The sequence below is a fragment of the Aspergillus luchuensis genome, chromosome 2 (genome assembly GCF_016861625.1).
Source record: "Aspergillus luchuensis IFO 4308 DNA, chromosome 2, nearly complete sequence".
Classification (NCBI taxonomy): domain Eukaryota; kingdom Fungi; phylum Ascomycota; class Eurotiomycetes; order Eurotiales; family Aspergillaceae; genus Aspergillus; species Aspergillus luchuensis.
In genome coordinates, this window is record NC_054850.1 from 4,190,867 (window position 1) to 4,213,021 (window position 22,155).

Genomic DNA, 22,155 nt, shown 5'->3' on the forward strand with positions numbered 1-22,155 from the left:
GACTCCAGATTGCCCCGGGATTCTCCTCCATCCTTCTTCCCCCCTTGTTGGATGTCTTGGAAGTTTGGTAACTGGTCAGGTCCGCGGCCAAGCTAACCGGGTTGGGGGAGAGGGGGAACTGCATGCCCGCGCACTATTATCGGCCTACTTGGCCTATTCAGGAAGCCTATACAGGCATTCTTTGGCGCGGATTCAGAATTCTCTGGGCAACTGCCCAATACATAGAAGTATACCGAGATGAAGAAGAGGGGGCGGGAACGAGTGTGGGCTCATCCGGGATAGCATCGGTGTTGTATTAGTTCCGAGGCACCTTAGCTCGGAGTGAGTTGCAATCGTTTCTGTGATAGACGTGGGATTGACAGTAGACTATCTTAGACGAAGATAGGATACTAAACACACAGCAACAGCAACGGCATGCATAGTCCCGTTGTCACCAGAATAACAAGTCAAAGGATAAGTCCGTTGGTCTGATAATGGCTCATGTGGCATGCCCGTAGGAGGCTCAATCTCAGCCATTCTACCATCTTGTATACTAACCCTGCCGTTGTTGTCGCAGGATTATTCTGGGGTCGACGGGCCACGGCAGGCAGCGAACAGCAAGTGGAGGATCCAATCCGTATCAAAGCGCATGGGCTTTTAGCCCGTTACAGATAGTCTAATCCCAAACCAGTCAGTTCACGGGAAGAAAGTAGAACTAACTCCCCCCAAGTAAGTAAGTGGAATTAGGCTGGTTTACTTTCAAATGGTGGTAGTTCAGTTCACGCCATTGACGCGTTCCAACGTCCAAACTTGAGATTCACCAATATTTGGCTGTTGCTCTGCCTTGTTCTCTCACCATCCACGCACCAATCAACCCCAAAGATTGTCTCTTTTGAGCGATTAATACAGACCATACATACCTCGAGTAATGTTGTTCTTTGCAAGATACTCAAAACAGTCCAGGCTGGGCTCTCGGAATTCCAAACGAGGTTACAACTGCAAGCCCCACCACTTCCCACCATCCCCACTCGACTAGTGTTTTACTGGCTTCTGATAGGACTTTAGTTACTATTGGTGGCCCGCTGACGTCCGATCGATGGGAAGTGACAAGTCATACTGTTTCCAGGGGATCCAGAAACCCCCGGGTAACTTACTGTATCACGGAAAACCGATGAGGTCTAAGCGGACCAGTCGGAAGCTGTCTTTGGGGACAAACTTCATTTCCGGTCGATTCTGTATCTTTCCATTCTATGTCTCAATCAGGCAGGCTCTGCTGTCCTGCAAGCCGAGATTCTTGCGTGTGTTTTGGTTCCCTCGCCCGACTCGCGTTATTCCCACCTTCTCATTCAAGCCTTCTCTCTAATGTGCAGAGTGTGGCTTGTACCCCTCGTACTTTTTTCTGCTCCCCTACTGTTAATTCATCCCTTCCCGACAACATCTGATAGAGTATCAAGGTTCTTAAAATACCACACTAATCACCCACCATTTCCCCAGGTTTCCCACGGCGGTGCTGACCTCAGCGGATGGAGATGGCAGATGCACCTCGCGTGGGCCGATCATCGTGTCTCCTCTTTTTCCCTCCTAACACTAAACTGTGAAGGGGATACCGGTTGCATGCTAAACTAGGCCCCAATGAAATCGTCCGCGGCACAGCATGGCTACTAACTCCGTGGTCGACTGATTGGCACCGCCCCTCTTTACCTTCCCTTGTCTCCTCCCTGAGCTATTTCCGTTACGCTAATCCAGCCTCTCTCGATTCTAACGCTTTCGATCGAATCTCAGACCCAGCAGCCATCACACAATATCCTTCCACATCAGGTTCATCAACACACTACTCTACGCTCGAGTGGGTGCCCTCATTATCACAGTGGAGTTTTAATAGTCTCAGGTTTCAGACAACTAACCTCGTTGGCCAGTCTATACCAGTGGAGACCGGTTGATCGTGTTCTGATTGCTACGGAAATCACTTTCGAGGACCGTCATTCACCGGTCCCATCCCTTCATTACACCGGTGCCTCAAGTCGCCCAACATGGCGTCCCAGCAAGCCTATCCGGTTCTCCCAAAGAACCTGCTCATCATCTCGTTGAAGATGTACTTCACACCCACCCGTACGCTCGACTACTGCCGGGCCCTGCTCGACCCGAAAAATGATATTGTCCGCCCGGAGAACCGCTCCAAGCTGCTGCTGGCCCTCATCCCCGACTTTCTGACTGTCTACCCCTGTGCGGAAATTATCAAGGCATGGGAGTCCACTCTACCGAAGGATGACACCCCTTCACTGCCGGCTCCATTCCTGCTTGGGGCTCAGGATTGCTTCTGGGAGCCCCTCGGCGCCTACACCGGAGAAGTCTCGCCGCTGGCGCTCCGCTCGATGGGGGTGTCCATTGTCGAACTTGGCCATGCAGAACGCCGCGCCATCTTTGGTGAGACAGATGACCAGACTGGCCTCAAAGCTGCCGCCGCATGTGCACAAGGTATGGTTCCGCTGGTTTGCATTGGAGAGGTCACCGCTCCCGGCCCCGTAGCCTCGCAAGCCATTGGGCAGGCCGTCAGCGAATGCGAGGTCCAGATCCGGGCTGTCCTCCAGGCCATCCCGGCGGAGGCACCAGTCATCTTTGCATACGAACCAGTATGGGCAATTGGGAAGCCCGCTCCGGCGGGTGTAGATCACATATCGGCGGTGGTCGAGGGCATCAAGGCGGTGATTGGCACCCGCGTGGGGGACGTCCGGATCTTGTACGGGGGAAGTGCCGGACCGGGGCTGTGGGGCCCGGGCGGTCTGGGGAAGGCCGTCGACGGTATGTTCCTGGGCCGATTCGCCCACGAAGTCGACGGGGTCCGCAAGGTGGTCAGGGAGGTTGAAGAGACGTTGGCCTGATCGTCGGCCTGCTGCTCCGGCAGATGCAGACTCGGGGGTTACGCTCTCGGACGATACCAAAACACAAGACCAAACATAGTACATCATGAACCACACTACTAGTGTTTACTACTGCTAGATGTGGGGGAAGAATGGGCATCACGCGGAAGAACAGAAAATTTTAGACTGCTAGCAGCCCCTTTCCAAAGACCTTTGTGTGATATCCACCATCGTCGGGTATCCTGTTCAGGCAACCCCGAGCAGTATCCATCGTTTAAGCCTTCATTTCCTTCCATGGAGGAATGGGATCTCGAAACAGGCAATGCCGACTTGATTTATCTCCCGGGTGGGATGGATTCATGGATGACTGTGGATCACAACCGAGTCGGTGAAGAGCTTCTCGAAGCTTGCGGGATCTCCGCTCCCAGCGATCTGGGCCCAGATGGATTCCTGCCCGCTCGAGTCCGCGTGAGGTTGAAGAAACTTTCGGCGGGCTGCATGACCAGCTTGTCTTGCCCTCCATTCCGCTGCACGTGTGACATTTGCGGCCACCTGACCCGACCAGGGGGCCCACTTTATCTGATCGCTTCCTGCCAACCCGGTCGGTAGTTTAAATCTAATTTTATTTGGGAAGCTTGAATTGGCAAGCAACGTGTGCGAGCTTGGTCTAGATCCTGGAAGGGGCTAAGGTGGTCTATTTTCGGTGAGGGTTTAGGGGTCAGGGGTTTGCTGTGTTGTTCATGGCTGCTGGATTAGAATGAAGAGGAGGATGATGATGTGGCACTGATGTGCCTCAGGGTAGAGGCACTAATTGCTGCCAGATTATCGAGGCACAGGGTCGTTCACGTCATCCGCTGCATAGCTACCTGGTCAGGGAACTAGCTTGATGCAGCAGCTGCTGCTAGGTATTTGCTCAGAAACATTAACTATAGTGACTAACCCTTATCGACAGTTGAAGCTATCGTTCCTCTGGAGGATTCACCCTACCCTTACTGACTTGCAACATTGATGGACTAACAGAAACAGCTACGGCAAACCAGCTAACATCTGTCTTAGCCTTACCTATTTACAGTATACTTCGATACTCTGCCATAATTACTCAATACTATATAGGCCCCATGAAATTATATCGTGTCAATAGCAATAAAAAGATAAACAACTCTTATTCTTCTATTTACAATATCACATCCTCTCTAATCTACGTGTACCTACTAAACCACCACCCATCCCAATCAACCCGGTCGCTCCTTTTTGAAATCCACAGATCTAGTACTTAGCTATCCACTTACCTCTTCTCTACTTCTTCTCCTTCATCTCCTCCTTCACCCTCGTCACTGTCCCCAACCCCCCATACGTAATAGCCGTATACATCATCGCAACCGAAGCTCCCGCATCAAGGACCTTCCTCGCCTGCGCCCCATTCGTCACACCCCCCGACGCAAAGATAACCTTCCTAGCAGGCAATCCCTCGACAGCCTCACTCACAGTAGGAGGCACATTCTCCACATCCGGCTCCGCCGCCTCAATCGCCTTAGGCACAGCAGCAGCAGCAGGGGCACTAGCATCCAACAAACTCTTATACTTCGCCACCAGCTTCACCGTACGATCAAACAACTGCGGCCCAGAGAACCCACCCGTCTCCTTCAAGACATCCTGCTCCTTGGGCGGAAGAGTGAACCCCTTCGGCAACGGCTCCGGACGACGATTCGTGGTGTTACCCACGATCACACCATCAACGCCGGACCCCCACACCGCGTCACAAATACCGGAGACTTGCTCGTCTGCGTCCTCGTCCGGACTAACCTTGACCATGACGAAGGGCTTGGTCTTGCGATCGATGCTCTTCGCTGCGCCGACAACGGCCTTCAAGATAGCAGTGAGGGGCGCCGTGGCTTGCAAGTCGCGAAGACCAGGGGTGTTAGGGCTGGAGACGTTGACGACCAGGATATCGGCGTACTTGGCGAGACGGTCAACGCAGTAGACGTAGTCGCGCTTGATGGCTTCGATGTCGTTGTCCGGCGTGAGCTTGTTCTTGGCGACTTGCACGGCGAGCAGCTTGCCTTCGCGGAGACTTCCCGGGGGCACGCCGGCTTCGCCGTTCAGGACCCGTTGTTCGGCCAATTCGTGCTCGCCGAACCCGTGCGCGTAGGCGTAGTCGCGCACGCGCTGTTCAAGGACGGCGGCCATGTGGTCGGCGCCCTTGGAGTTGAGGCCGTAGCGGTTGATCATGGCGTTCTGGGACGGGAGGCGGAAGACTCGTGGGCGGGGATTGCCTTCTTGGGGGAGGGGAGTGGTGCCGCCGACTTCGACGATGGCGGGGCCGAGTTCGAATAGAGGGTCGGGGATGTCGGCGTGCTTGTCGAGGCCGCCGGAGATGCCGATCGGGTTGGAGAGGGTGTAGCCGAAGACCTGAGGTGGTGGGTGAGTATGGGGGTGAGGTTGGGGAGGGGAGGGGAGGAAGTGTATACCTCAGTTAGGAGAGCGCCATCGCTGTCGGGGTCGCCACGCTCGCGCGGGTTCAGACCGTACTTGTAGAGGGTCTTCAGGATGTCCACGCCGAAGTGGTGCGCATCTTCGGCGTCGGGGAAGAGCAGGCGAACAAGAGGGACCACGCCGTACCGGTGCACGCTGGCGCGGGTGTCCGTGCCGTAGACGTATCCGGCGAGGAGGGTCAGAGCCAGGGAGGTGCCCCAGACGGTGCGCTTGAGCTTGCGGCCGGTCTTCTTGGGGGCTTCCTTCACGGTTTCCGTGACCTGTGCGGTGGTCTCCTTGGCTGCTTCTTTGGTCTGGGATGCTGCGTCCGAGGAGTAGCGGACTTGACGGAGGAGAGTCTCCCGGTGGAGGATTGAGGGCCGCTGAGTAGCGCGGAGAGAGTGAAGAGCAGGTGCTCTGCGGCCTGCGGATCTCCAGGCCAGAGCCACAGCGTTGGTAGCCATTGTGGTGGGGTGGAGTCTAGTGATGGGGTGACTGTGAGGGGTAGGGCGATTGACCTAGAAAGGTGTTAGTTTAAGTGTGTTAGAAAGAATGCAAAGTATGTAGGTAGTCAATCGCAATTGGGTCTTGAAGCACTAGCATATGCTCGTCAAGACTATGTCTTGATATAATTGCTATGCCGAAGAACAGCCGATTCGATCGATCATGGCAGCGACTCACCATTCAATGTCAGTCAATTGCAGGTCAATTCCACCGAACTAGCGAATTAGCAGCCACAGATGCCGCAATTACGCCGCCAGGTCGAGCAAAGACAAAGCTGCCGGAGTGGATGGACGTTGCTGCGAGCGTCTTGAATATCCGGTTCTTTTGCGTCAACGTCCCGAGGCGGTCAAGTGTTTATCCGGCAGAACCAACAAACCGGGCGGTGTAGCGTAGAAACTTAAGACAGACAAACGGAGGGTGTTTCTTCGTGCGGGATCATAGATTGTTGACTAGTATTTACGGGATGTACATCAATCGCCGGGGCAGCCTGTTTCTGTGCATTTGCACGGCCGCAACAATGAAAAAGAACCAAACTCTCGCTACGTAACTCCAGATGATCATGCCACACAACGCCTTTTGCTGCCTCGACTCCGATACCTGCCAACCAGCCCATCAATACGACTGGCAGCGCGGACCCCTTTCGGAGACGGCCATGCAATGTGAACAAGTCCAAGGAACATTAGCATAATGACAAATGAAAGGGTATGTAAACTGTAATGCATAGCAAAAGTTACACTCAGGAAGGCATGCCTGCCGCCGTCATAGCGCCTAGAGGATGCAATATGATAGAAGTAGGCCGAGCCAGTTACTCGTCGCTATCATTGCCAGCATCGTCGTGCGCGTCTTCAGGCGAGGCCTGACGGTCGGCGTCGTGCTCACCCTCGTCTTCCTCTTGCTTGGCAGGTTCAGCATCGTTCTCCGGATTCTCGGGGGGTGGAGGCATCGACTCGGCAAACTTCGGGTCAATGGCGGCCCTGTGCAGAGAGCGCTTGTAGACTTCTGCCTCGTCGGGATCGCGCACCACCACTTGGATCTGATCGACCTGATCCTCCTTGGTCTTCGGACGGGTAGGTGCCAGACCAGCCTGAGCGATGGTGCGGGCTCTCTCAGGCTTGAGACGGGTCTTTCCGAGAATGGGGTAGTAGTACGCGGCCCTTTGCCTTGAGTCGAGACCGTCGCGCTTTCCATCCTTCACTTCCTCCGGGTCAAAGAGCGTCAATGCAATGTCCTTCTGCTTCTGGTCGTTGCCCAAAGTCTGAGCGCTCGTAGCGTAGGTGCGGACACGGTCGAAGCGGTGGAACTTAGTATTGTCGGCTCCGTCGTGAGTGTACAGCGCTTCATTATCGCGGTCCGGGTTGGTGATGCGCAGACTTGCCGAAACATTCTTGGCCGCATCCTTCTTCTCAGGCAGATAGAGATCGTAATCCCATGGGATAGGACCTGGGTCAGGGTACAGGTTGGGGTTCGTCTTATACAAGGCCGCCTTCGTGTTGTGCTCTTGGCAAACGCGTTCCTCTGGTGCCGATGGAAGCAGTATAGCCACATCCATGCGCTTGTCTCTCTTGCCTGAAACATCCTGAACAGGCGCCTTGTCAAACTTGAATTGGACAAAACCACCCGGGTCCGGGAATCCTTCCAGATCGGGGAGGAGCGGATAGAATCCGACAGGCTTCAGCTTAGGGTTATCAGGATGCACTGGGTGGGCCCATGCATCGTGTTCAAGCTTCGTAGGAGTGTGGCCTTTAATCTTGCTAGCTGTATCTTCACCGACGTGCTTGCTGTGAGGATACGCAATATCGAAACCTTTCTGGAGGTATTTCTTGATGTAGGTCGGGTCATCCTGCGACTTGGTCTTGTCCATCCCGCGCTTCGTCCGGATGGGAGCGACCTTGGGGCCATCAGGCGCCCGAAGACCGGCGGAAATATACTGCGTACGGCGAAGGAAACTGACGTTGGTATTCTTCGGTGCCGGGTTCTTCAGCTGCTCCGGCGTCATCAGAAGCGCCAAATCAGCCTGGTCAATGGGTTCCGGGTTCTCAGGGGCCATAATCGCTGGATTTCCACCAATTGTCAGCCGCCAATTTAATAAAGATCAGATCATGCAAGCCGAAATACATACCGCTCTCATCGCCCAAGTGAAGCCCGGGAATACCGACCAAGTCGATTGGCATACCACCTTCCGCGTCAACATCAATGTTAGGTTCCTCGCGACGAGCCAAATTGGAGGCAAATCCCGGGGTCAAAAAACGGTCCAAGCCCTCATGTGGGATATCGAGGAACTTCGGGGGCATATCCGGAGGCGGCAGGTCATTTCGGTAGCGGAGAGAAGCAATGTACTCCTGGTGAAAGCCCCCGGAGGAGCTGCTGTCCTTGGATTTCGACATGCTCGCTCGGAACTCGGAGAGCACCAATTCCTTTGGTTCAGCGTCGTCAGAGGAAGGTGAACTGTACACTGTAACACACTTTAGTGGAGCTCCCAACTTGCGCGCGCGGCGACAGCTCGTTGAAACTTACGTGGCTCTGGGAGGGTAAGCGGGGGAATCTCAGAGGTGGGCACAAGATAACCAGGAGTTCTCCGGGGCCGACGAGTCACTATAAACTCCCTGGGAGCTTAAGGAGGCGATAACGTAGTCAGTGAGCACCGACAAACAGTATGCACGGTTGCGAGCATCGAGATGCAGGATAAACTTACATGGGGGTGGCCGGCTCATTTCTGCAGTATTTCACCGCCTGACTAGCAAAGTTAGCGTGAGTCAACGTGAATGAAGGTTCGGAGAAAGGATGCTCCGAGCATGCAGGCAGTTATAGTTGGATTGCAGTCTAAAAGGAAGTTGGCGTGAATCTTGTATCATACTACAGAATGTTCCATTCACTTGTCATTATTCGTATTTGATGCCTGTAACTCTAGGCTGCAGGATATGTGTGGATCAAACAGAAAGCTAGCTTGAAATTCAATAGAGTTACAAAATTGTGTCAGTCAACACCACCTTTCAGATCAGGAATAGCCAGAGCCCTCTGGGAAAGGCAGAAGATCAGTAAGCCCACATGCACTTGTATGCCATGAGCCTATGCCCCAGTCGGTCGTATTCCAGCTGGCCGATCCAGCTATCATTCGTTCCGCTTAACTTGCCGAAGACACTCGCTCCCTTCCAGACAACAACTTGCGGATCAAGGTCTCGCGGCGGTGTGCCAATCATGATCTCCTTAGCGAAAGCTGGTCGCAGAGCCTGTAGACGCTCCTCTAGGAACGAGTGGAATCCATTGACCAAGCTTCCACCTCCAACCACCATGATACCGCCGAGGAAGTCTCGCATTTTACGCTCATCCGATCGAGCTGCCTGAGCGATAGAGGTCAAGATCGCATTGTCCAGAGGGTATACGGGGAGAATGTCGTCCCTCTCTTCAACAGTGGGCCCACGAGGCTGCGACGTGCTCTGGCCTTGCCCGCTCGGGGCAGGGGTAGCAGCGCCGGCCTGAGGTGTACCGACTGCTTCCGGCGCAGGGGAGCCAGCGACTGAAGACCGTGGAGTTGCTTCAAGCTCTTGCACGCGACTAAGGGCATTGAACTGCTGGGCCCGGCTGGGGGTAGCCTGAACGTCCACGTTGTTCGACTGCGCATCGCCGTTCACCTGGCCGTTAGTGGGAGGGGGAGCGATGCTGGAAAGAATAAGTGATTGGGCGGCCGATGTCGGGTCATTAGGCTGTCCGTCGTAGATATCCACCGAGCGGGCAATCAGCTTTCTGCGTCCCTTGAGCTTCTGCGAGTGATCGAAAATGGTCGGCTGGAAGTAGCCCATCGGCGCCAGATGAACCTCGTCGTAAGCCTTAAAAGAGTACTTCCGGGTATCTTGACCAGCAACGCGGAGATGGAAATCGAAAACTTGCACCGATACACTCGCTTCATTCATGGTGCAAACGTTCCTTTTCAGCTCTTCTGCCAACAGGTAGTCGTATCGGCGCCAGAGGTTGATATCTGAGTAGGGGAAGTTGTCGTAAAGCATCATTTTTATGAACACTTCAGTGATATCCAACCCGCCATACTTCAGGTTCACGCGAGAGTTCTCAACGCACATGCCTTCCTCGACACAGCATATGGATGTCTTCTGGGCGCCAATGTCGACGACGCAAGCCGATGTGAATCCGGCGCCGAACGTAGCTGCAAGACTTTCCTGGATGAAGCAGACTCGTGCAAAGGCGAACTCTCTCATGAGCAACTCGAGTACTTGGGTGACATAAGACTTTTCGTAGATATCAGGGATAACGAAGACGCAGGAGTACTGAGGCCAATCCTTCTTGCTGGTGAGTCCCAGTTGGGTCTTGAAAGCATCCTCCAAGATGAGGGAGATGTCAAGAAAGAGAAGCCGCTTATTATCATAATCTCGCTCATTGCACCAGCCATGCCTTATTGGCCAGTAAAGCTTATAGCGAGGCTTCGAATCATCGGGTATCCTCAGGGCCGCTTGTCCCACGATGTATTCGGGTGCCGGGTCAGGGATCTCGGTCCATTCCACGCGCATGGGATCGTTGTGTTCTGAAATAGTCTCTGGCACGGTCCTCCGGTTGAAGTTGACGACCATTTCCTTGGAGTTTGGCAGCGTTCGACGCTTGTTCTGTCGCATGTGGGTTTTGAGCTCCGCTGACATCGTCGTATACTGGGAAGCAAACTGTGACGGGTTAGGAGCCAAGACAATGAGCTAAAGTAGGCGAGGAACAAACCTCAGGGCCAAACATCTTCTCCGGGTCCATGGGTGAGCCATCGTCCAGTTTCAGCCGCTTGGGACAAGGTTCCTCTTGGTCTTCGGACTCGCTGGAAGCAGCCTTCCGCGCAATCACCATTGGCACAGTCTTAGGCAAAGCATCACTGGCCAATCCAATTCGCAGGTTTTGACTACCCACGTGGATAACAATAACCTTTGAGCCTACTGTTTCCGTAGCGGTGTCCTCCGCATCTTCCATGTTGGTATCGCCATCTTCCGCATCTGCTTCTGGCAGCCCTAGGTCGTTGGCCTTTGCCATGGCTAGGGCACGATCGCGGTCCTTGGCCGTTTTTGCCATCCGATTTCGATTCTCCTCATTCTGTAGTCTGAACGCCAGATACTGGTCATCGCGCTTCAGATAGTCTCTAGGAAGGAAATGATTGTCAGCGTTGAAGGTGGGGGGATAAAGGACGCAAGCAGAGTAGTCACAAAACTGCGTATCGAAGATGGAGGTATAGCGACGTACGTGTAGTAGTTCTTCTGGTTGATAGGAGGAATCTGCGGCCAGCTGGAAAGTTCCATATTGTTATCGGTCCGCTCCAGGCCTGGGCAGGTGTGTTAGCAGAGAAGGTATAATCGATAATTGGACCGCTGAACACGTACCTTCATCCCGAAGGAGAGCCTTTCCCGACTTCTTGCCGACCATGATGTTTTGCTAGACCGGCAGCCGGGTAATCTCTGAGTAGGGTGTGAGTGAGAGAAAGTTGACTGGGTCAAATCGCGAGCGGATCGCGAAGGATGTCGGAAGGAGTCGATTCGGATTCAGATCAGGTGCATCCCAACGGTGAGGTGGCGCGTGGGGGGAAGAGGTGAAGAGGGATGATGGAGCGAAAGGTGTCGTGGCTGGGAGAAGGGGAAGGAGAGGCAGGAATCCGACGACAATGTGAATGATGGGAAACCAACACCGGCGAGCGAGCGGTAGTGAACCGCATCCCCATCCAAGCCCATCCTTAGTTGATTTGAGCTTGGGCCAGGCCGATCGGCAGGAGACCGCGGGCCAATGATGGCCTCCTACCATCCCTCCATGCCATTTAGTCAGCTCTTGATCGTGGCCTTGTCTCGTGTCAAGCTGTGTTTTATTCAGTTCCGTTAAATCGACCCTTCGTTGACCTGCTACATCTCCTCACATCCCCTTGGCTGGTGCTTCTCTGCTCGGAGCGAGTCCTTTTCGTGTTCGCCGCATCCTCTCCGCCACCGCTCGACGCCCGACCCTCCCTCCGCAATATCTCTCGCTAGTCCGTCATTCTCTTGTCCAACTCCGCGGTCCCCCCCTCTGTCCAAGTGTTACTCTGCTCCTGTCGCTGTCTAAAAATTGTCAACATGGGAGGCTCCTTGTCTCGTATGTGGTCCTTCCTCTGGACGAAGAAGGAGATTCGCATCCTCATCCTCGGTTTGGTAGGTATATCCATGTTTTGGCACTAGGCATCCAGCTACTAGCGAGCTTCATACTAACCCGCGCTTCCATCTCTAGGATAACGCCGGAAAAACAACCCTTCTATACAGACTCAAGGTGCGTATAGTCTTGCAGAGCTGCTCGACTCTCAGCTAGAGGCCGTTATTGATGTGCCAGGAATAGATTGGTGAAGTTGTTACTACGATACCAACCATTGGTTTCAACGTGGAATCGGTGACGTATCGCAACCTGAATTTCAATGTCTGGGTGAGTAAACGCTGCAACTTTATTATGGACGCCCCTTGACAAATACAGAGTAACTGAGGTTACTGACGTACCGCTGTCGTCCAGGATCTCGGAGGTCAAACGTCCATTCGGCCCTACTGGCGCTGCTACTATGCGAACACCGCTGCTGTCATATTCGTCATTGATTCCACAGATATTGAACGTCTCAGTACGGCTGCCGATGAACTAGCGGCCATGCTGAATGAGGAGGAGCTTAGTGATGCGGCGCTGTTGGTATTTGCCAATAAGCAGGACCAGCCTGGCGCCAAAGGTGCCGGCGAGATATCAGAGGCTCTCAAGCTGGGAGAGCTACGGGATAGAAACTGGAGCATCGTCGCATGCTCTGCTATCGACGGTAAAGGTCTTAACGAAGGCATGGATTGGCTGGTGGTATGTGCAACCTCAAGCTCCTTTTACTTCACTTTGGATAAATGCTGACCAATTATCTACAGCAAACTCTACAGTCTGAAAATGCATGAGCGACGGTGTTATTGTACCATCTTATAGATTTCTTCGGATATATGTTCTCGCTTCCAGGTGGTAGGGATCGGCTGCTTACTGAACGCTTTCTCGTTCTTCCTTGGTGTCTTTCACTTATCCCCACTTTTACATCCTCTTTTCTCTTGCAACTCTGTTCAGGGCTCATGTCGTTTATACAGTATACCTTTTTGATATCGAACCCTTCACACTTAGTATAATATCATAATTATTTGAAATGACTGGATGTATTCTACAGCAATGATTTACGCCGCTCTTATGTTATGATTAGGTTGAAGTTGCAGGATCCCCCAACTTCAGTGCAGAGATGTGAAGACTTTAGCCAAGGATATTAAGAGATGTTCCCAGGTGTATATCGAAAGTATCATTTAAGCGGAATTCAAAACAGAAGAAGTTTAAATATATTTTGGTCTCTTTTCAATCATATGGGCACTTTGATCTGTCTCCATGATTAGCTCGTAGACATGATTTTCACGACTAGCCCGTTTGGACAGAAGGATGAGCCATCAAGAACGCTCAGCAAAGCAGAGTTTGATCATATCGCAAAGCGATTGACGGAGAGTAGATAACAACTCTCCAATCTCTAAGCTCCTTATCATCTCCGAGCCTATCACTCACAAGGCACGTATCAGTCCCGATAGTAGTTAACTATAGGTTCGGACTAGCCTCCGGATAGATAATCTTGCACGATGAGGAGATAAACATTCATACTACCTGTGAGTCCTGTCTGATTTGCACAAGAGGTAAGTCAGACTCCTCGGATGCGAACCAGCACCACCTCTTCAGTGTCTTGGTCTATAACGGTCACTTGAGGGTTAATCTTGTGTATCCAAAGCAGTATATTTACCCCGCAACATCCCACCAGCCTTGCTCCGCATCTCCGCAACCACTTCACTTACTACTACATACAACATGGCTATTCCTCAAACCCAAATCGCAGCTGTTCTCCCACCTTCTGGGGCAAATGCCACTTCCAGATTACAGATCATAAATGACCGTTCGATTCCTGTACCTACTGAGGGAGAGGTCCTAGTCAAGCTCGAGTACTCCGGAGTATGCCATTCGGATGTCCACAGCGTGCGCGGGGAAACCCCCATGTTGACGGATGTAGCGGGTCATGAAGGAGTGGGAAAGGTGGTGAGAGGTAAGTGTCTCATGCAACTGCCTTGGTAGCATTTGTCCATACCTGACCTTTTATGCGCATAGTGGGCAGTGGTCTCGACGAGCAAACGTGGATGGGACGACGAGTTGGTATACGGTTCGTACGGCGATTGATATACAGAGACGGATCTTAATTGACGCTTTATGCAGATGGCTCTATAGCTCCTGTTTGGAGTGTGAGATTTGCGCTATCAATAATACGGCGTGTCCGTATCAGAAGAATGCCGGAGCGGTAGGAAGATACTGTTAGGCCTTATTAGTGTGGTTATGCTAATTAGGTGCAGAATGTCCCAGGAACATTTCAACGTGAGTGTCCTTAATGTTTCGGTTCTGGACCTATTTACTAACCAGTGTTTGGATTTCAGAATACGTCGTCAGTCCTGCGATTCATGCAACTATAATCCCTCCTGAGCTAGCACCGGACGTAGCTGCACCACTCTTGTGCGGTGTGTACAACTGGTCGCCCGGTATCTCGAAGTATCTAAGCTAATCTCACCGCAGCGGGCATCGCCATGTACTCCTCGATCATGAAGACCAAAACTCGACCCGGAGATTGGATTGTGCTTCCTGGAGCAGGTGGAGGCCTAGGACATATGTATGTGCATCTGCAGGTGTTTCTTCCCGGCAGATAAAGCTGACGGCATATAAGGGGTGTTCAGATTGCTGCTAAGAAGGGACTCAAAGTCATTGCAATTGACAGGTATGGTGCTACTATTATCGCATTGTCTTGTAGCTTACCCAGCATAGCGGCGAGAAGAAAAAGCAGCTGTGCCTCTCCCTAGGAGCCCACGCCTTCCTAGACTACAAAACAGACGACGTAGAGCATGAGGTAAAGGCTCTGACCTCAGGGCTAGGTGCGCATGCTGTCATCTGCACAGCCAATAACGAGCCAGCATACACGCAGAGTATGAAAATGCTTCGCAGCTTGGGTGTTTTGGTATGCGTCGGTATACCAAGTGTGCCGTTTAGGCTACCGGCGACGCCATTTGGGATGATTGTGAAAGGTGGGCTATCTTCGTCACTGTCTTCTTCCAGCTCGAATAATCACGATCAGATGCTGACATGAAACAGGACTAACAATTGTTGGCAACTCTGCCGGAACCGCCAAGGAGATGGAAGAGTTGATGGAGATGGCTGTAAGAGGCGATGTGACAGCACATATTGAGTGCTTTGAATTCGACTGCATTGATGATGTCCTGCAGCGACTGGGGAGATCTGAGATCGAGGGACGGGCTGTTGTGCGCATTCCTGAGTAAACCGGAGTCTTTGCTCATTATCATCACATGCAGATAATATGATGACAAGCCACGTTCAGTACGACGTACAGTACAGTACATAGATATGCTTATATCCGAGCCATAGCAACAAACTGTCGGCCCTGACGATGATTATTAGCCGTTGATTTTGTGAGCTATTGACTCAGGTGATGTGTTGCGTGGTGATGTACGGAGGAATCAGGGCAGTTTGAGATGGGGCCAAATAGCCAACAGGGGGCGACTCATAACGTTCTAAACATTTCATTTCTGCTATTTCTGTCGGAAATCACGAGACGGTCTTTGAGCTTTTAAATAGGTGTCCAGAATTATTCTTGACAATACCATACACATATCCCCAAGAATACGAGCACAAATACGAGGCATCCTAATGCCCCTCGCTGATAAAGTCGCCACCAGCACCTACACTATTTGAAACTCACCTTCAGGAAGATAGGACTTAAGTGAAGGAACCCCTTAGCTTGTATATTTCAGATCATACTCATCGACATAATGAGTTCGATATTTTGTTGCCCCTCTATCAATCCGTACCGCCCACGGAAGCTCGATCACGAGGACAAATTCGAGGCATTCATGCAGTGGACCAAGCTTGAATCCTCCCCCACTCTGGACTTGGCCTCAGTAGGGGCTGACACCGTTCCTTATGCAGTTCAGCTTGTGAAGCAGGTCAACTTTGGGCCACAGGAGTCCATCAGATATTTCGCGCCAGCGGGGACTGGCTCCCAGTTCGTGGAAGTTGCCGAAGGAGATTTAATTGATTGGAACTTCGAAAAACTGAATTCGTACGTGATGACGATCAAAAGTTCAAACAAGATGTCGTTAAGATCATGAAGGTACAAGAACTTCAGATGTGAAAAACACAACAAGTTTTATGAAGTCAATCTTTACCAGAGGAATCCTACTATTTCGCATCATTGGCGGGTCAACCTCGCACGACCATCCCGAGATATCGATCTAGCCCTTCGAACGGAAGAGCATCAAATGAAGGAAATAAGGGTAGGGATCGAGAGCTCGGAATATAAGGCCGATTTAAGCCAAGGCGAAGCATCTGTTCGGAAACAACATGACCCTATAGCAAGATCACTTGAGGTCAGCCATCTCAGCTAACAGGGCATATCAGTTCATTGAAACAGTTTTAGGATATCCCTGCAAAGGGAACGGATTCAAAGTCTCCTGAAATGATTCCTCCAGCTGCCGATCCAGACAATTTGGCCTTGAAGAGTGTGCTGAGGTTCCTACTTCCGCCAGACCGGATATCCCTTAGGTCGAACCATCTCCTATCCCTACTATGCCTTGACTGGCTCAATCAGAAGTTTGATCTTGGGCTTAAGCTTGAACCCTCTTGGACATCTGGACTTACCAGTTCCAACATGATCGTATTCCTCTGTGGTTGTTTCGACTCTTCTGTCGACGATGAAGTCGATGTCGCGGAAGTAGAAGCCTTAGTTATACCTGCAATGAAAGAAAGTAAGCTAACTACGAGACAAAGGGTTTCAGGTCGGGACAGGTTGAAGCAGATTGTGACCAGGGTTCTTGATTATGGCATTGGGGTTGATTGGGTATCTAAGCATGGTGGTCATGTCCGGAGAGTCTTGGATTCTTTCCCCAGTGCGGACTTTCTTGAAGAATCATTGCGTGCGAATGAGAAATATGAAGGTGGCTGGAGTCATCAGGATGCTAGCGTGATCCAGAGTGCCCCTAATGAAGAGGTAGTACACCTAGATTGTTATATGACACCTGCTAACTAAGACAGCTTGACGAGGAGTCTTCGGTATGGTCAAGTCCTAGTGACAATTATTACCCGCAGCATGAGATTTACGATTATGGATATGGCTCCGAGTCCCCAAAAGACTTCACAGCTTGCGATAAAGAATGCGGGTACTGTGGCCATTGCGACTATTGAGCATGGATAGTTGCAGTAATATTCCCTTGATACAAAACATTGCCGTGAGATTGTGAGGGCGTGAGAGCAAATAGGGAGAATCTTTGGGCGTACTGAAAAAGTTCTTGTTGGAAGGAATTTGCAACCCTCAAAGTTGGTAAATGTTTAACAATCGGACAGTATGGTTGCAAGAAAAGCTTGATCATCGAGAATGCTACACCCAAAGGGCAATTATCGCTAATCTACTAATGCATTTTTCCTAGTATGTGCCTTGTCTCCTTCAAGCCCAGACCTACTTGCTTTTAGTATATGTCATTTCATTCGTCAATATCATAGCGGGTTCTCATGGTTTAGTATTTTGCTGGCTGGAAGATGTTTTGTTAAGTTTTCAACACTCTATTTTTCGACAATTGAAGCGCATCTACTGTATCTGCCACAAGGTAGTAAGTGGGAGTTAGACCAGGAAAAGTGGGTGATTGGTGTTCGTCTATACAGTCACGCAGCATCAATTCAGCCCGTTGCGATTGAGCACTATATACTGCTCATAAGTTTGGAGTCCAGTCGTGATCATCTAATAGGGAAATTCCTCGCAGGAAGATGGATATGTTGCTTTAGTGGGTGCTAGTGCATTGCGGAATTTCGGCTTGGTGACCGGTGCAGAAAATACTCTTGATACTCTATGAGCTTTTCAAGACATCGACGTCCAAATCATCAACCAGGAAGCAGACTGATCCGATCAGGATACTTGCCGTATTAGGCAGGTGTGCATTTAGCGACGATAGCTGTGGCTTAATGTCCTTTATTATGTACTTCACTCTCGTCTTCACTCTCGTCTTCGCTGTCCGACATACCTTCCATGAACCATTGCATGTCGATACCTCTAGCCTCACATTCCCGCCTCAACCTTTCTGTATCCGCATATTCTCTGTCGGCTTCTTCTTCTAGGAGAGCCATATTCAATCCCGCTGCTGCCCCACCCACTGTTGTTCCATCCGGTATCGTTTCATCATCTGATACAGGCGAATCCAGAGGATTGTCCCTGAGTTCCAAACTCTTCAAGTCAGGAAACAAACTTCGATCTTGAGCAACCATTAAGAGTTCCGCCAATAGACCACTATTATCGGGGAGAACATCGTGGACGGAAAGAGTTTGCAGGGAGCTCGGAAGCCTGTCAACAAGCCGACCAATGCTGGGTTTCTTGACAGCAGCGTGCGAAAAGATCGATACGAGGTGGGCATGCCGAACAGTCAAATGCTCAAGGGCAGAGAATTCTCGAAAGGATTCAAACGGGATGTTATCCTCACAAACCCTGATTCCCCCGTCCATGTAAAGACAAGTGCTGTATTTCTTATCATATGTCACGCTGAGAGATTTGAGGGTATCTTTGAACGGAAGAAGTGCCTGATAAAGTTTTCGAGTATCAAGGAGTTTTTCAATGTCCTCCAAGTCTGGGCGAAGTGAGGCCTCGATTGAGAAATGTTCCAATTCTTTGCATACTTTGAGCCACTTGAGCATCCCGGTGCACCCCCAGACATCGTCTAATGAGATCTGTTTAACAGGGCCAGCTGAGAGGCGAAACTCGTGAGTGCCAGAATCAATTTCCTCTTCATCACTGCTATCATCTGCACAGATTGCATAGCCTGTGATGGACTGGACACTCGGGAAATAGAGAAACGGTGTTAGGAAATGCTCGTCGACCCCGTCACCTTCATCTCGACAGTAGGCGATGACTTCTCGGAGGAAGGGAAATGGTGGGGCTTCATGAAAAGGCTGCTCCCTCTTCGCAGCTTTGTATAGAAGGTTGGTAAACAGAGGTGAGTTTCCTTGGTCAAATTCAATGCGCTCCAGGTGCGTCAAGCTGGCAAACAGGAGTCCTTTCCAAGCCTCCGTCTTGAAACCATATAGGGCGTCCTTCCACTTTCCTTGAAACTGCTCGATTGGCGTAAATATCTTGTTTAGTGCTAGATCTGCCAAGAATACAAATCTCTCAATATCCTCATGACTGGCCTCATAAATAGGGATAGGTTCGTTACTATCCCAGTAAAGTCTGAGGCTGCGAACCCAATCTGCCACCACGGGGTATCTCCAGAAGCGAATAATCAGATGGATATGAGCGCCGGTGATGGAGTGGGCGTAGCCCAGGTCGAGATGGTAATAGAGTAATGGTTCGAATATCCTGTGGAATTTCCGACAGCACCGAGTCAAAGCAAGCAAGGTCGATCTCCGTATATTTTCGCAATCCTCATCTATGTCCAAGGCAATGAACTTCCCTATCATTCCGAGAATCTCTGTTGGTAGGTTCTGCATGGTGTTTCAGTTGTTGCTGTTATCAATGCTGACTCTAGTATATAGCTTGACTTTTACAGAAGCTGAGACAGTACCCTTTTTATATCCGCGCTTTAGTTTATACAGGTGATGCTTGTGGAAAAACAGTGCACATCCCCGATGCCCAGAAACAAATCCTGGTAATAACCCTCATTGCACTGTGACTCAAGATGTGACAAGCAGCAGTGCGGTAATTTCCAAGCGCATTCACTTTGAATATCGGAATTGCTCCAAGCAACAAGTCCAAAAGTATATATTCCGTCTGCTTATTCCAGCGCCTTAACTGGTTCTTATGGCTAAGTTGGAAAGACAGGTCAAAGAATATTATCATATATCGGATAATGGACAACTAACATCCCGAACATGGCATATAACAGCAGAAAAAAAGCATTATGACGTACAGCGACTTCCCAGATCTAGGCCATGGTCTTTCCACTTTCTACCACAATCTCCGAAATGCCGTTGAGATTAATATCACCCATCTTCAACTCCATATCATCGTACTTGTCACTAGTGGGACTCAAAGTAGGGTCAAACAGAACGGGATCATCTGCTCTTGTCGAACCCACCAGCCACTCCAGTTGCGTCTTCCAGTCCGCCTTTGCCCGAATGGAGACATTGGCCTGGAACTTTCCTTCGTCTTTTCTTTTCAGCAATATGGCTGCCCTCATGGCAGCGGGAACTCCCGTCTTCGTCGCGGGATTCTCAATCAACGTCCACGAGGCACAATTGGCCTTCCCGTAATTCCGGCCTCGCAGATCAATCGACCCAACGACTGTCGCAGCATAGCTCAACTCGCGGCTAATATCATGCCCGTACTTCACCGTACTGCTTGCATCGACAAAGTTGCTGACGACAGTTCCCGCACCAAAGGTCAGTGAGCCCTCAGTAGAGGTTGTTTCAGTCTGAGTAGTGCGGGAGACACTGAGGTGCTCATTGGGAGCAATGGCATAGACTTCTGGGTCTGCTGCACCGGGCTCAGAACCAGAGAATTGAAGCTCGACATCGACTTGGGAAATGCGACGGGCACGCTTGCGTGGGTCGAACCGGAACTGCAGAACGATGAGGGTTGCATACGAACTACCGTCTGGGCTGAGTAGCCCATGGACAACGTCGACGCAGGAGCAGCGAATGTCGACTGCGGTCTTGCGCTCAATGTAGTTTTCGCGCTGATAGGGGGCGGAGGGGTCGTTCTGGGTATGGAAGGCACTGCCAGCGTCCCCGGTTGGGCTGAGGCCGATGTCGAAGGTTTCGGGGTGCGAAACCCCGGTTGTAGTGACATCTGGCTTCATTGTGGAGGTAGGGTTATGTTCTGCCTGCAGAAATATGGAAGTGTAGATGATAATTGAGAAGACGGAGGTTTGAAGCTGTGTGAGTGCCAATGGATAACCCTCGAATCGGCCGGATGGTAGCTGACTTAAATAGCCAGATTCTGAGGACGATTTGCTTTCCCTTTCATGTTGTAGCGCCGTAGGTATTGTTCAAGGCCTGCAACCTTGAGAGGGTTGGCGCTGCACCGCGTCAGCTCAGTCTTCTCCCAAGACCAATGAAGCTTAAGACAACAATAAATCCTGTAAAGCACGCCAGCACGGCGCTTCAGCCCCGAGTCCAGCTCACGATGATCTAGACATAGAAGATATATTTCGTTGGTCCACAGCAATGCTCAGTTGCCGCCATAGGGCAGCGCATAGTCTGAACGAATCAACCGACGTGCGCATCGACTGATGCATACGCGCCGAGGCTAGCCATCGCCTGACATGTTACCAGCTGAATTGACAGACCCTTCCAGAGCTTCTGCATTTTGCGACTAACGACACCTGTCTACTGGCTCGTATCGATTGCCACTATGCATCGTTGCTATACATAGTTGGGATTACCAAGAAAGGACACTACTAAGTGGGCTGGATATGTTTACCGGCTGCTTCACCAACCCAATGGCATACATGAGATTCATATCAAGCGCTTGTCTCAGCGGATTTGTATGACAAGAGTGGGAACCGGCGCTTACGGTGGCCCACTATAAATGGAGCGGATCGTCTGTAGGCGCTAACCGTGAGTCTCCCATAGCCTACCAGTACATGTTGTCGATCTCCAAGGTAGCAAGGTAAACAAGATAGTGGTTCTAAAAGTTGTTTTCGCGGCGGTAACTGACACTCAGGTTCATGCAGGTTCGGGGGAAAGCCCTACATATTAAGAACTTAGGTTGAGGTATGCAGTGCCTCAGTGCGAAGAGTATATATTGGAAGGAGTTCAGCAAGTTGGCGCCGAGGATTACGAGCAATGTTGATTCTGGCGACGGCGATTTGAATCTGTGAAACATCCTGAGCTGATAGGAGGCTAATAATAACAACAGCGTTTATTAACCGCTCTCAGTTTTAGAAGGTTCAGCCTTAATCTAGTATCCTTGAGCAGTACTATTCGAGCGGACTTTCAAAATACATTCTTTGATCAGACACTCAACGAATGGATTAGCTCTGAAAAAAGACTTTATCGTTCGTTTACAGGGAACAATACGGTGTCTTGGATAATGTTATCTCCCCTTTTAGCTTCGGTAGACCAATGCGTATTCAGAATGTACACCATAATCAATGCCTGGGCATCAAGGCCAGGACTACCTTACCTTAAGGCCATATTACATAAGTCCTTTAATTGACCTTAGTCTTCGCACTCTCATCACATGTTAGTCTCTACCCATACCATTATGGCGACCATGCAGCGAATCTGCATACTTCCTCTGCTTTCGCACTAGTATTATCAACTGCGATTC

General features: G+C 50.9%; 10 protein-coding genes across 10 annotated transcripts; 5 read left to right on the plus strand and 5 right to left on the minus strand.

The window, feature by feature from the left end:
- Positions 1–2,009: 2,009 nt before the first annotated feature.
- AKAW2_21370S (triose-phosphate isomerase) lies at positions 2,010–2,858 on the plus strand (the record flags this gene model as incomplete). Its single annotated transcript, XM_041686186.1, has 1 exon — positions 2,010–2,858. One exon carries the CDS (start codon positions 2,010–2,012, stop codon positions 2,856–2,858), a length of 849 nt encoding a protein of 282 aa, XP_041540196.1.
- A 273-nt stretch (positions 2,859–3,131) lies between these two features.
- AKAW2_21371S (uncharacterized protein) lies at positions 3,132–3,446 on the plus strand (the record flags this gene model as incomplete). The annotated part of the gene is made up of 1 exon (XM_041686187.1): positions 3,132–3,446. The coding sequence occupies one exon, from the start codon at positions 3,132–3,134 to the stop codon at positions 3,444–3,446; it is 315 nt and encodes a 104-aa protein (XP_041540197.1).
- Positions 3,447–4,133: 687 nt separating this feature from the next.
- On the minus strand, positions 4,134–5,773 carry URA9 (dihydroorotate dehydrogenase 2; the record flags this gene model as incomplete). The annotated part of the gene is made up of 2 exons (XM_041686188.1): positions 4,134–5,246; positions 5,306–5,773. 2 exons carry the CDS (start codon positions 5,771–5,773, stop codon positions 4,134–4,136), a joined length of 1,581 nt encoding a protein of 526 aa, XP_041540198.1.
- An 845-nt stretch (positions 5,774–6,618) lies between these two features.
- Positions 6,619–8,197, minus strand: AKAW2_21373A (uncharacterized protein; the record flags this gene model as incomplete). The annotated part of the gene is made up of 2 exons (XM_041686189.1): positions 6,619–7,865; positions 7,933–8,197. 2 exons carry the CDS (start codon positions 8,195–8,197, stop codon positions 6,619–6,621), a joined length of 1,512 nt encoding a protein of 503 aa, XP_041540199.1.
- Positions 8,198–8,845: 648 nt separating this feature from the next.
- ARP8 (putative chromatin remodeling complex subunit (Arp8)) lies at positions 8,846–11,216 on the minus strand (the record flags this gene model as incomplete). Its single annotated transcript, XM_041686191.1, has 4 exons — positions 8,846–10,477; positions 10,530–10,935; positions 11,037–11,115; positions 11,174–11,216. The coding sequence occupies 4 exons, from the start codon at positions 11,214–11,216 to the stop codon at positions 8,846–8,848; spliced, it is 2,160 nt and encodes a 719-aa protein (XP_041540200.1).
- A 674-nt stretch (positions 11,217–11,890) lies between these two features.
- ARL1 (ADP-ribosylation factor family protein) lies at positions 11,891–12,727 on the plus strand (the record flags this gene model as incomplete). Its single annotated transcript, XM_041686192.1, has 5 exons — positions 11,891–11,965; positions 12,042–12,080; positions 12,147–12,230; positions 12,315–12,638; positions 12,701–12,727. The coding sequence occupies 5 exons, from the start codon at positions 11,891–11,893 to the stop codon at positions 12,725–12,727; spliced, it is 549 nt and encodes a 182-aa protein (XP_041540201.1).
- A 931-nt stretch (positions 12,728–13,658) lies between these two features.
- Positions 13,659–15,163, plus strand: AKAW2_21376S (zinc-dependent alcohol dehydrogenase; the record flags this gene model as incomplete). The annotated part of the gene is made up of 9 exons (XM_041686193.1): positions 13,659–13,890; positions 13,953–14,004; positions 14,058–14,139; positions 14,192–14,213; positions 14,273–14,353; positions 14,409–14,502; positions 14,557–14,607; positions 14,655–14,911; positions 14,979–15,163. The coding sequence occupies 9 exons, from the start codon at positions 13,659–13,661 to the stop codon at positions 15,161–15,163; spliced, it is 1,056 nt and encodes a 351-aa protein (XP_041540202.1).
- A 510-nt stretch (positions 15,164–15,673) lies between these two features.
- AKAW2_21377S (uncharacterized protein) lies at positions 15,674–17,084 on the plus strand (the record flags this gene model as incomplete). The annotated part of the gene is made up of 4 exons (XM_041686194.1): positions 15,674–15,963; positions 16,015–16,270; positions 16,321–16,890; positions 16,935–17,084. 4 exons carry the CDS (start codon positions 15,674–15,676, stop codon positions 17,082–17,084), a joined length of 1,266 nt encoding a protein of 421 aa, XP_041540203.1.
- A 768-nt stretch (positions 17,085–17,852) lies between these two features.
- Positions 17,853–19,370, minus strand: AKAW2_21378A (uncharacterized protein; the record flags this gene model as incomplete). Its single annotated transcript, XM_041686195.1, has 1 exon — positions 17,853–19,370. The coding sequence occupies one exon, from the start codon at positions 19,368–19,370 to the stop codon at positions 17,853–17,855; it is 1,518 nt and encodes a 505-aa protein (XP_041540204.1).
- A 434-nt stretch (positions 19,371–19,804) lies between these two features.
- Positions 19,805–20,680, minus strand: AKAW2_21379A (uncharacterized protein; the record flags this gene model as incomplete). The annotated part of the gene is made up of 1 exon (XM_041686196.1): positions 19,805–20,680. The coding sequence occupies one exon, from the start codon at positions 20,678–20,680 to the stop codon at positions 19,805–19,807; it is 876 nt and encodes a 291-aa protein (XP_041540205.1).
- Between the last annotated feature and the right edge of the window lie 1,475 nt (positions 20,681–22,155).